An 11312-nucleotide genomic window follows, 5' to 3' on the forward strand; every position below is an offset into this window, starting at 1 on the left:
ACAGTAATCTATAGGCTGTGTACCTCCTTCTATCTCACAGGTCCTCAACAAAGTTGTGTTTGAGATGGCTGAGGGAAGTTCTGAGGTTCAGAACAGAACTGCAGATGGAAGGGATCCCCACAAAGTCATGGTCAACCGGCCGTTCTTCTTTGCTATTGTAGAGGGAAACTCTAATGCCATACTCATGCTCGGCAAAATTATCAATCCAACAACCTAAAAACATAATCTGTTTTGGTGACTTTACATTATATGACAATATAAACAGTGTTTTAATGCTTCCACTCAACTAGTAACTGTATATTAAAATAATGGATAGCATCAAGTCAAGGTCAACCAGTAATATATTTTCTTAGACAATCTGAATTAAACAGGACTTGGATGTTTTATATTTTAGTGTCTGCTAATTCAAAATGTTTAATAAAGAGTTTTTTCTATGTATAACAGTTACTCGTATTAATTGAACATTTTTAATGATGCATTCATTATACATATTTCATATTAACTCCATTTATGCGCTGTTAAAAAAAAAAACACATTTTGGAGAAATATTAATTTTTAACCAAAAATGCAGAATGATCCAACAATCCTGTAAATAAAAGCAACTGTACAATATGAAATATGTAATGTCAATGACCCACATATACTTTAGCCAGTAAGTAGTGGCTCATTTAAGCACATATACAAATGCTATTTAAAAAAACCTTTGCTACTGTATCCAACACACACACTTCTAGTCGAGGGGGGTCACTGACCTTTCCTAAATGTTCGACAAGGCCATTTTAGTAACAAATTAACTCTGGACACACATAAGCACTCATAAATAGCTCATACTATCCTCATTTTTTATTGTTAAATCCTTTTTTAATAGAGACCATTCTTACCCAGTGAAACAAACTCCAACACCCATTTGATATTCTTTAAAAATTAAGGAAAACAGAGGTAATATCAGCATTAAACCTCTTTAGCGTTTGCACTGTTGATGCCATTTGTCAAGGTTTACCAGAACTAATGTCTGAAGAGTACAACTTCTGACAGATATAACTCAAGCCAAACACCTGCGTCATGTGCAATTCTTTGTTGTAACCACATATGACAAGACACTTATAGCACTTTATATGTTGAGTTCTGATTGGTTCATACAACAAACTCCTCATTTTGAACCATAAATGACATGACTTTTCTGGCCATATTATCCAATATAGTTCAACAATAAATAACTTATCAGAGATTAAATCATCTTTTAGTGTGCTCCGTCTCCCGACAGGTCGATATACCTGCTATTAGAACAGTTGAGGGATGACAGGACTCCATAAAACCATTCCTGGAGCAGATACTGAGCCATGTGTTCTGAAGGCATTTGTATCAGGAACCATTTTGGACCCCATTTTTGATCTGGCCCCTCTGGGGCCACTGTGGTTTAGGCCCCCGTCTGCTCCGTTGAGGCGAGATCTCTTGCCTCCTGTACCAGTTCCAGCAAAGAAGAGAACATGGTGATGTCACTTGGCTGAAGACCCATCTTCTGAATCTTGGGGAGGGAAAAAAAGAGAAGTATAATAAAGCAAACCTGATATAAAACAGACGCTAATCATTCATCAAGAACTATGTTCAAACCTGTTCTCCGAGATACTCCACATCCAGTGCCAGCTGCAGGCGGATCTTACTGTCATCTGATGGTCCTGCATTGATGCCTACGGTGCTGGTGGCGGCTGTTTTCCTAGCCTGTTTCAACCTCTTTAGACTTTCCTCCATCTTTCTCACTGAACTCAGCACGTCCGATATGGTTTCGAAATATCTATTAAATACAGAGGTCCTTTTAAGCAAAAAGATCTTCAATCTAGATTTTGCCAATAAACTAGTTAGCCTAGACATTCTTGAATAATAAAAGTATGGCTCTGCAGTACCTATGAGTGCAGTCTGAGAGCGTGACCCGGAGCCACTCCTGGATGATGGAGTCTTTCACCACATTTTTGGAGTCGGTGACCAGCTGATGGAGTGGCCGAAGTGCATTGTCCATATAGGCTGAGGCTCTGGTGGGAACTTCCTATTAATGAGAGAGCAACCAAAGTTCAGGCCAGAGCACTGAGCACATCTTCCCGTTTGCATGTAGAGGAAAATGTAAAATAGCAAAGCTTGTGCTTTCAGATTTTTAAAGTATGTAACAGAAGTAGCTAAAGACTTTCTTCTATATTGTGATGTACATCGAAGTGAAACAAATTATTGAAAAAGGAAAAAAATTAGGGCGGGACTTGGTTCTATTCATCTGTTATTGATTGGATGGAGGCGGATCTGAATGCAAGCTTCCTGTCAGTTCTAAGAAAAGGGCAGGTTGAAGCGAAATGAATGATTGGAGAAGTCTGGCATACATCACCAGAGACAAGTCTGTTGTTTCATTGGAAGATTGAGTTATTTTAATTTAATTAATTTTTAGTTAAAATGAAATTGTTTAAAATAAGGTCAACAGGAGGCATTTAGAAAATAAAAAGTGTGAATTTCCATTTCATGTCGAACAGTTTATTAGGGTGATGGCTAAAAAGTACTGTTTAAAATAAATAGAGTCAGCAAATAGTTAGAGAAATCTATTATTTAACAAACTATTTTACGGAAAAAAAGTCAACCAAATAATTTATAAACGCATCAAACAAAATTAAATCAATCAAAATGTTTTTTTCCCTTTCCCAGCCTGTCTCAGATCTTGACTCACTGACTCATTCTGCATGACATTTAATATTACATGAGCACTCAACCTTGTTGGTCCTTCGATAAAGTCGTGGTACTTCTGAAGCGCTTTTCAGGAAACGAACGCTCCTTTCTGTTAGATGTTGAGTCATTCTGCTGTTCAGTGTGGGGATGCAGCTGTACAGGGACGCCCTGGAATCCTGCAAGGCTTCTGGAGCACCAAACAGGGAAAAAAAAACACATTACAAAAGAAGATTAGAAACTGCATTAATCTCATAACATCAGAAATGGCTTTTTACTCAACAGAACAAACCTGAAATGACTGTAAAGTTTTTGAATCCAATACCCTCCAATTTTGCCTTGATAATCTCAGAGATATCTGGAATCTGGGAACAGGGTGAAAACATTCCTCACTCGATGCAAATAAGATCAAAATGAGACTTTAGCTCCAAGTGAAATGAAAACATGAATTACCTGTCCTTGTAACTTATCAACATCAGCTGCAATGAAGACAAGCTGCTTCGTAGACAAAACGGTGGGGCCACTGGATTCGCTGTCTGCATCCTGTGATGTGCGGCTGGATGTGGAGGAGGCGGAGCTTGGGAGCGGTCTTACCGAATCTTTGTTAGTCTCTGGAGGTGATGTTTTTGTTAGAACCTGTGAGACAAAAAGAAATGACATGAATAATAACCCTATTATGATACATATTCTTTCTGCCAGGAATGCTTTACCTCTGTAAGAAAGGTGCCGTATCTGGAGATCAGCTGCAACGTTAGTTTCCAAAACCGATGAGCAAGCGGTGGCAGGTACACCTGGTCAGCCCAGCACCTGCACACACAGCTCCACAACACCTCAGTAACCTGCAGGTGGTAGCTGCCGCCCGCTGAGGTTCACAAACACAAAGAGCAGATTGTGAGCAGTGATGATCTGTTACTCTATCGTTATAGTCAAAGCTTTATTTATCATAAAAAGCAGGTCAGCAGATGTATAAAGAAGGCAATACCACACATGCCTGTCAACATGGTGTTGATTTGTTCATGGCATTTTCATTCTTACATTAATCCAAACACACTGACTGACCTGGAGATGCCTTTAGTCCATCGGCAATGGCATTTTCTAGACTTCCGGCAATCTCCTTGAACCTAAAAAACACATCCGAGCCAGAAAGTCATAAGACAGCTGTATAAATATAATAATTTCAAAGTAACATCTGCTACATAGCAGTTATACATTTTTTCAAAAGCAATGACTTAAAACTTAAAGGATTAGTTCACTTTCAAATGAAAATTACCCCAAGCTCTACTCACCCTCAAGCCATCCTAGGTGTATATGACTTTTGTCTTTCTGATGAACATAATCACAGAAATATTAATAAATATCCTGACGCATCAGAACTTTATAATGGCAGTGAACGGGATCAATGAGTATGAGCTGAAGAAAGCCTTCCACATCTGTCCATCATAAACATACTCCACACGGCTCCGGGGGGTTAATAAAGGCCTTCTGAAGCAAATCGATGCATTTGTATAAAAAAATCCATATTTAACAAGTTATGAAGTAAAATATCTAGCTTCTGCCACACCGCAGACTGTATTCTTCTTATGCAGAAAGTGTAAAACTCTTGCAGTTCAAAACGCTTAAGCTATGTCCTACGCCTTCCCTATTCAATTTCTGGAAAACTTAACTGATGTGATGCCAGTACTGTATTTTTCGTAATTTGAATACAGAAGGCGGTCTGGCGAAAGCCAGAAAATTTAATTCATAACTTGTTAAATATGGATTTTTTTTTTTTTTTTTTTTTTTACACAGACTCTTCACTTCGCTTCAGAAGGCCTTTATTAACCCCCCGGAGCCGTGTGGAATATGTTTATGATGGATGGATGGATGGATGGATGGATGGATGGATGTGGATGGAGGCACTTTCTTCAGCTCATACTCTTTGATCCCGCACACTGCCATTATAAAGCTCGGACGGTCAGGATATTTATTAATATATCTCAGATTGTGTTCAGACAGAAGAAAGTTATATACACCTAGGATGGCTTGAGGGTGAGTAAAGCTTGGGGTAATTTTCATTTGAAAGTGAACTAATCCTTTAAGAGAGGATTAGAGAATTCAAAATATACAGGATACACAAGGATTTTGACAAATACTATTTCTGTATTAAACAGAACATTAAACAACCGATTTGTGATCTAAAAGGTCAGGTAATGGATAATCCATGACACAGGTCCATAATTGGCTGTGTGTGATTCTGATGTCCATATAGGCTGATGCACGGGAATTATAGGGGATTGAAACAGAGCGACAAAGGCAAATGCACTTTTACTCATCAGACTTTTACCAATCTTTCTGGCCATCAGAGAACATTTACACTTGATCTTTTAGTTGTAACAATTAAAGGGTTAGTTCACCCAAAAATGAAAATTATGTCATTAATGATTCACCCTCATGTCGTTCCAAACCCGTAAGACCTCTGTTCATCTTCGGAACACAGTTTAAGATATTTTAGATTTAGTCTGAGAGCTTTCTGTCCCTCCATTGAAAATGTATGTACGGTAGACTGTCCATGTCCAGAAACGTAATAAAAACATCATCAAAGTAGTCCATGTGACATCAGTGGGTTAGTTGGAATTTTTTGAAGCATCGAAAATACATTTTGGTCCAAAAATAACAAAAACTACGACTTTATTCAACATTGTCTTCTCTTCTGGGTCTGTTGTCAATCCGCGTTCACGACTCCGCTTCTTCTTCTTCTTCTTCTTTCCTGTTTTACGGCGGTTGGCATCCAGCTTATTGGTGCATTACCGCCCCCTTCTGCTCCGGAGTGTGGTTCACGACTCCGCAGTGACGCTGCTGATGTGAGACGCTGCTGACGTGTTATCCGGTGTGCCCGAGCTTCATTTACAGTCTGAGGGAGACGCACGCTGTATTCAAGCTATTCTACATTGTTTGTATTTTGGTATTGCTATATTTTTTTAAATAGTGCGTAAGTGTGCATGTCGCGTATGTCCTAATCGCCAAAAACAACGACGTAAAAGTGCATTACCAACGCCGACAGATGAAAGGATTTAATGGAATCAATTCAATGGAAAGGATTCCGGAAGAGAATACAATGCTAAATATAGTCATAGTTTTTGTTATTTTTGGACCAAAATGTATTTTCGATGCTTCAAAAACTTCTAACTAACCCACTGATGTCACATGGACTACTTTGATGATGTTTTTATTACCTTTCTGGACATGGACAGTATACTGTACATACATTTTCAATGGAGGGACAGAAAGCTCTTGGACTAAATCTAAAATATCTTAAACTGTGTTCCGAAGATGAACGGAGGTCTTACGGGTTTGGAACGACATGAGGGTGAGTCATTAATGACATAATTTTCATTTTTGGGTGAACTAACCCTTTAACTAAATGATTAATTACTTATAAATTTATCTGAAATATTCAAAAAAATCTAATAATAATAATAGTTCAGGTAAAATAAATATAAATCAAATTAAAACAAAGATAATAAGAAATATAAAATACCTCAACACCACTTACAAAGAGCTTTTAACCTGAATATTTTAGGTCAGTATTTGTCTTAAAGTGTTCAATAACAACTGTAAATAGTAAACATTATTTCAAATCCAAAATGTTAAACCATAAAACAAAAACACCACAAGAGATACTGAAGTTCACTGCAAGACCTTAATTCCAAGAAAAAGCAAACACAATATACCGGCTTAACTGGCTTAAACAAACTAAGATAGCAGTGGACTTTATAATCAGGGAGTAGTAATGCTCAAACATCACAGAGCAAAGACTGTCCAGCCTAAAACACAGATCGATTCATATCCAAGGCGGTTATCTCTCTTTAAATATATTGCACAAAGAACAGAATCCAAGCTGTACAGGAAATTCCAAAAAATCATGAGTGACTCAAATAAAAAATTTCCAACAGACACAAAGTTTACACGAAGCAGGTTACCAACAAACATTTAAAAGAATCTGCTTCTCTGAACATTTTTTTTTAGGGGGTTTACTATTAATTGACAGTACATTATATCACAGTGCAGGAAACAACTGGGTCACAGAGGATATCCAGGTTGTATTGACCAAGAACACTAGCTCACGAACAGGTAAAGCAGTGAAATGGCGCAGCTTTGACTGGATTTCTGAGTCGTCATGCTCACCGTAGCTGGAAGTACACTGGCAGGTTCCATTTGTTGTGGAAGCTCTGGTAGCACGGATGTGCTCGCAGCCTCTTTACGCTCGCCTGGGAACCACACTGCCTCTCAAACTTGCGCACAAAATCCATGCTGACAGTGTATTTCTGCAGACAAACAGACACAAGTAGAGCCACTTAATGAGATGTACCATGCCATTTTAAGAAGTGATTTGAACAATAAAAAATAAAGCAATTCTGGTGCATGTTTTTCTTTCGTTTACCTCATAAAATGCATCTGGGTTTCCCGGATTAAAAAGGGAAGTGATTCTTTCCTCAACACCTCTAATGATCTCAGGCCAAACAGAGTTCACCAGGAAGTCGTATCCTGGAACAATGTCGGCTTTATCGCTGGGCATACAAAAGGGTAAACTCATTAAAATTCTGTGTGCTGTGTATATAATATGACAACAATGGTGCAATGCAGTTGTGTAAAGCATTCACAGCGAATGGCAGACATACCTAGAGATTGCCCCACCAGTCACCTCTCGCAGCAGTCTACAATGATGAGGCACAAACTCCAACAGCTTTGTGTACATCATCTTGAGACCATTAGGGTTGGACTTGACAAACTGTTCAACTATAACCTGACAAATAAACAACAGGTGCAGTTGAGAAATATATATATACAGACGGAGAGTATAGCAGGCTGGATTACATATCCATTTATTTTGTATTTGCAAAGCTCACAACATTGTGACTATCTTAATAATGACAGTTACGCAAATTAGAATTGACTATTGCCGTATCTGAGTGATATGCAAAATTTACCTCATCCATGTATGGTTTGACTAAGACCTGTCCGACCAGTGCCTCCGCATCCCTGGTCTTATCGATGGTGGCATATGTCCTGAGGCAATGCCGTACGATATCTACATTTGAGGTCTGCAGGCCTTGGATCAATAAGCCTTCCAGAGACTGCTGAAGCATAGCTGTGATGCCTGCTATTCTCTGGAACACAGAAAAAAGCCCACACAAAATTAGTAAACAGACATCTCACTATAGGTTTAAGAAGTATAAACGTAAAGTAACATTTTTTTCGATGTTAAAAATACTTTTTCCTACCCCAGCTTAAAGGGTTAGTTCACCAAAAAATGAAATTTCTGTCAGCAATTACTCACCCTCATGTCGTTCCACACCCGTAAGACCTTCATTCATCTTTGGAACAAAAAATTAAGGTATTTTTGATGAAATCCAAGAGGTTTTTTTTATTTACCACATTCAAGGCCCAGAAAAGTAGTAAAAACATTGTTAAAATAGTCAACGTGACTACAGTGGTTCAACCTTAATTTTATGAAGCAATGAGAATATGTTTTACGTTGCAGAGCTTCCAGGTTCTACTTCAGAATGCCGGCTCAGTATTGGCCGGTTCCTGCGTCAGCATCACACGCATGCGACATGCATGATCGTGTGATGCAGACGCAGAAGCCAGACAATTCTGAGCCGGCGTTCGGACGTAAACACGAAAGTACTGAACTGCATTCACTGTGTCAACTGCGTACGAGACTGACAGGGGAGAGACGAATTTGTTGAACATTATTTTTGTTTTATTTTTGCAGACAAAAAGTATTCTTGTCACTTCATAACATTAAGGTTGAACCACTGTAGTCACACTGACCATTTTAACAATGTTTTTACTACTTTTCTGGACCATGAATGTGGTAAATTCGTTGCTTTCTATTGAGGATTAAAAAAAAAAAAAACTTTTGGATTTCATCAAAAATATCTTAATTTGTGTTCCAAAGATGAACAAAGGTCTTACGGGTGTGGAACGACATGAGAGTGAGAAATTAATAGCAACAAGAAACATAATAGGTTATTTTAAGACTGGGAGCTCACCGGGCGGACTTTATCAAGCAATGGCATTCCTTTGCTCTGGACCGCATGAAATTGTAACTGGTTGAACTCGGTGGCAATCCGCTCTAAGATCTGACCTGCCAGAAGAGGACTTAAAAACAAAGAGCAAGCTGTTCATGTACAATGGTAAGTGTAATACAGAATGCAAAATTATAACAGAATCTTTTCTTTAAGCAACAAGTCATTTATCAAAAGAAGTTTATTTGTAAAACTACTGCATAATTTGGGGTCAGAAAGGTTTTTGTTTTTTAAATAATGAATACTTTTATTCAGTAACACCACATTAAATTGATCAAAAGGGACAACAAAGACTTTTATATCTTTTAAATCAGCATATCAGAATAATTTCTGAAGGATCATGTGACAGAAAATTGCAGTAAAGGCTGCTGAAAATTCAGCTTTGCCATCACAGGAATAAATCACATTTTAAAATATATTAAAATTATAATAATATTTCAGAGTATTACACTTTTTACTGTATTTTGGATCAGATAAATGCAGCCTTGATGAGCATAAGAGTCTTTTCAAAAACATAAAAAAAGCAAAAAAAGTACTGACTCCAAACTTTTGAACGGTAGTATATTTGTCTAATTTTTTCTTCTGTCTACTTGACGTACCTGCTGGTCTCAAGTGACGTTGTATCTTTGGTGTTTTGGTGAAGAATTTTCTCAATCTTCTCCACTGATCTCACAACTTGGATGAGTCTTAACACACAGAGCTACAGAGGACACAGTGTTGGATAACATGTGCGTAGTGGTTTACTTTACAATAAAATGTACAAGTTTCAGCACCATGACTTACCTTCTTTTTTTGAATGTCATCTTGCTTGGATAACTGGTTGTCTATAGCTCCAATAACTTCATTCACAGAGGATCTCAAACTCTGTACATGAGAGGAAGATACTTAGATGATGGCTTAATGGAATATGGCAAATCCAAAAGTATTCAGCGAAGTGTTAAGCACTTACCAGCACCTCTTCACGTAACTGGCCGAGAGGAACAGAGAGCTGATTGAGGGCTTTATCCATTCCAACCTAAAACACAGATACATACTTTTCTGTCACTCAGGGAAACAATACGCTAATAAAGTATGTGGCAAAAATCAAAACACACAATCTTTGGTAGAACACCATCTCTGCTGAAAATGCTGTATAATGTTGTTCAAAAAGCAGAAAGACTCACAAGATTGGTGGACAGGTTAACAAAATCCGCATAGTCTTTATTGATAAGCTCGACCATGGCTGTTTTGAGGAGTCTGTAATATTGCTCCAGATCTTCACGCATCTCCTCCAGTTGGACACGCTTTCTGCAATCAGCCACAAATTTGTCCACGTCGAAATCATCCTGCATGGAAATGTACAAATATTTGACATCAAAAAGCCATCAGGCAGAAAGGTGGTGTCAAATGATTTCAAACACTCTAAGAAACCGAAGAACAGTTAAGAAATACTTCTGTGTCAAGTTGATATTTCATGACTTTTCATAATCATATGAGAACTGATTCTAAACATAAATTTCAACTTGTTAACATGCTTCATCTGTCCTCCATGGAAAATGTTATTACATAGGGGTCTCTATGTAAGGTTTTTGGTTAGTGTACACACTGTAAAAGTTCACTCATTTTTAAAGTCACAGTCACATTTTTGAAAAGAGCACGTAGAATTTGTGAGGGTTAAAGATTTAATAATTCATGTCGAATGTGTTAAGTCAAATGAACATAATAAAAGCGCCGGAAGAGGTAAAAAAAAAAAGAAATTAATTTCTAAACGTCTCTTATTATTTGCAAGTGTTCATCATTTGGGTCTCTGCGGCCCCAAACATAACGTCCGTAAAGTCTGAACAGCGTTAACTTGCTCAAGCAGTACTTCAAAATATAAATACAACACACAAACTAATCATAAACAACTGGTTAATCAAGTTAGTTACCGTACAGCTGAATACAGGGCTCTATTTATTTAATACATTTAATAACAGCATACTCACCTTCATAAATTCGTCTTTGTCGAAACACAAAGAATCGGGTCCCTTTGGTAAGGTCATCGTTCTTTTAGGACGGACCACAAACAAAATAATCGGCAAACGTATTTTTTTTAAACGTGAAGACTATTTGCTACATTTCGTTTCAAATGACAGAGAAATCGCTTCAACTTCCGCAAACATGGCACACGCTAACGAGTAGGTGGAAAATACAAAACCCTACAATCTCCGAAAGGGAGACTGTCTGTAAATAGCGCCCAATTGACTACAATCGGTACTGCAGCATAACTATAATGCACAAACCAATGATGATCACTCATTTAATGCCAAATTAATCCCAGCTAAGTAAGCACGCGTATTTTACACCGTGCATAGCCCAGTGCATAAATGTGTTTTATTCCTATTATGTAACCGGCGTTATAATAAAAAATACAGAGTGATAAATACTGCTACAAGCACTAAAGTAACATAATTTAATATATTTTTACTATCAATATTTTAACATTACATTCCCTACGCTTTGTTTTACTATATAAAACAATAACGTGAAATCTACAATTTTATAATGCATAATGTTTTAAACGTG

At 37.6% G+C, this 11312-nt stretch overlaps 2 protein-coding genes across 2 annotated transcripts in view; one reads left to right on the top strand and one right to left on the bottom strand.

The window, feature by feature from the left end:
• The window catches only part of agt (angiotensinogen), a 4169-nt gene extending 3726 nt beyond the window's left edge, over positions 1–443 (top strand). The window contains exon 5 of the mRNA XM_048204815.1: positions 41–443. Within this exon, the coding sequence (XP_048060772.1) occupies positions 41–217 (177 nt within the window). The 3' untranslated portion in view covers positions 218–443. The remainder of the gene's footprint in view (positions 1–40) is intronic.
• A 378-nt stretch (positions 444–821) lies between these two features.
• cog2 (component of oligomeric golgi complex 2) lies at positions 822–10938 on the bottom strand. Its single transcript, XM_048204809.1, has 18 exons — positions 10733–10938; positions 9932–10093; positions 9718–9783; positions 9552–9632; positions 9368–9468; positions 8733–8841; positions 7665–7844; positions 7356–7480; positions 7118–7244; positions 6862–7001; positions 3757–3818; positions 3408–3559; positions 3151–3333; positions 2990–3062; positions 2745–2887; positions 1902–2041; positions 1612–1792; positions 822–1525 (listed from the first exon to the last, which is right to left on the bottom strand). The coding sequence occupies exons 1-18, from the start codon at positions 10787–10789 to the stop codon at positions 1418–1420; spliced, it is 2190 nt and encodes a 729-aa protein (XP_048060766.1). The 5' UTR covers positions 10790–10938; the 3' UTR covers positions 822–1417.
• Between the last annotated feature and the right edge of the window lie 374 nt (positions 10939–11312).

The sequence above is a fragment of the Megalobrama amblycephala genome, linkage group LG10, assembly GCF_018812025.1.
Source record: "Megalobrama amblycephala isolate DHTTF-2021 linkage group LG10, ASM1881202v1, whole genome shotgun sequence".
NCBI lineage: Eukaryota > Metazoa > Chordata > Actinopteri > Cypriniformes > Xenocyprididae > Megalobrama > Megalobrama amblycephala.

What these genes read in the sequence shown, in the direction of transcription:
- cog2 (XM_048204809.1), bottom strand. Translation starts at nt 10,789, where the DNA reads ATGACCTTACCAAAGGGACCCGATTCTTTGTGTTTCGACAAAGACGAA. An exon ending in ACGTCACTTGAGACCAGCAG is followed by an intron (nt 8,842 to 9,367) that starts GTACGTCAAGTA and finishes TTTGTTTTTAAG; the next exon opens with TCCTCTTCTGGCAGGTCAGA. An exon ending in ACGGCACCTTTCTTACAGAG is followed by an intron (nt 3,334 to 3,407) that starts GTAAAGCATTCC and finishes TTTGTCTCACAG; the next exon opens with GTTCTAACAAAAACATCACC.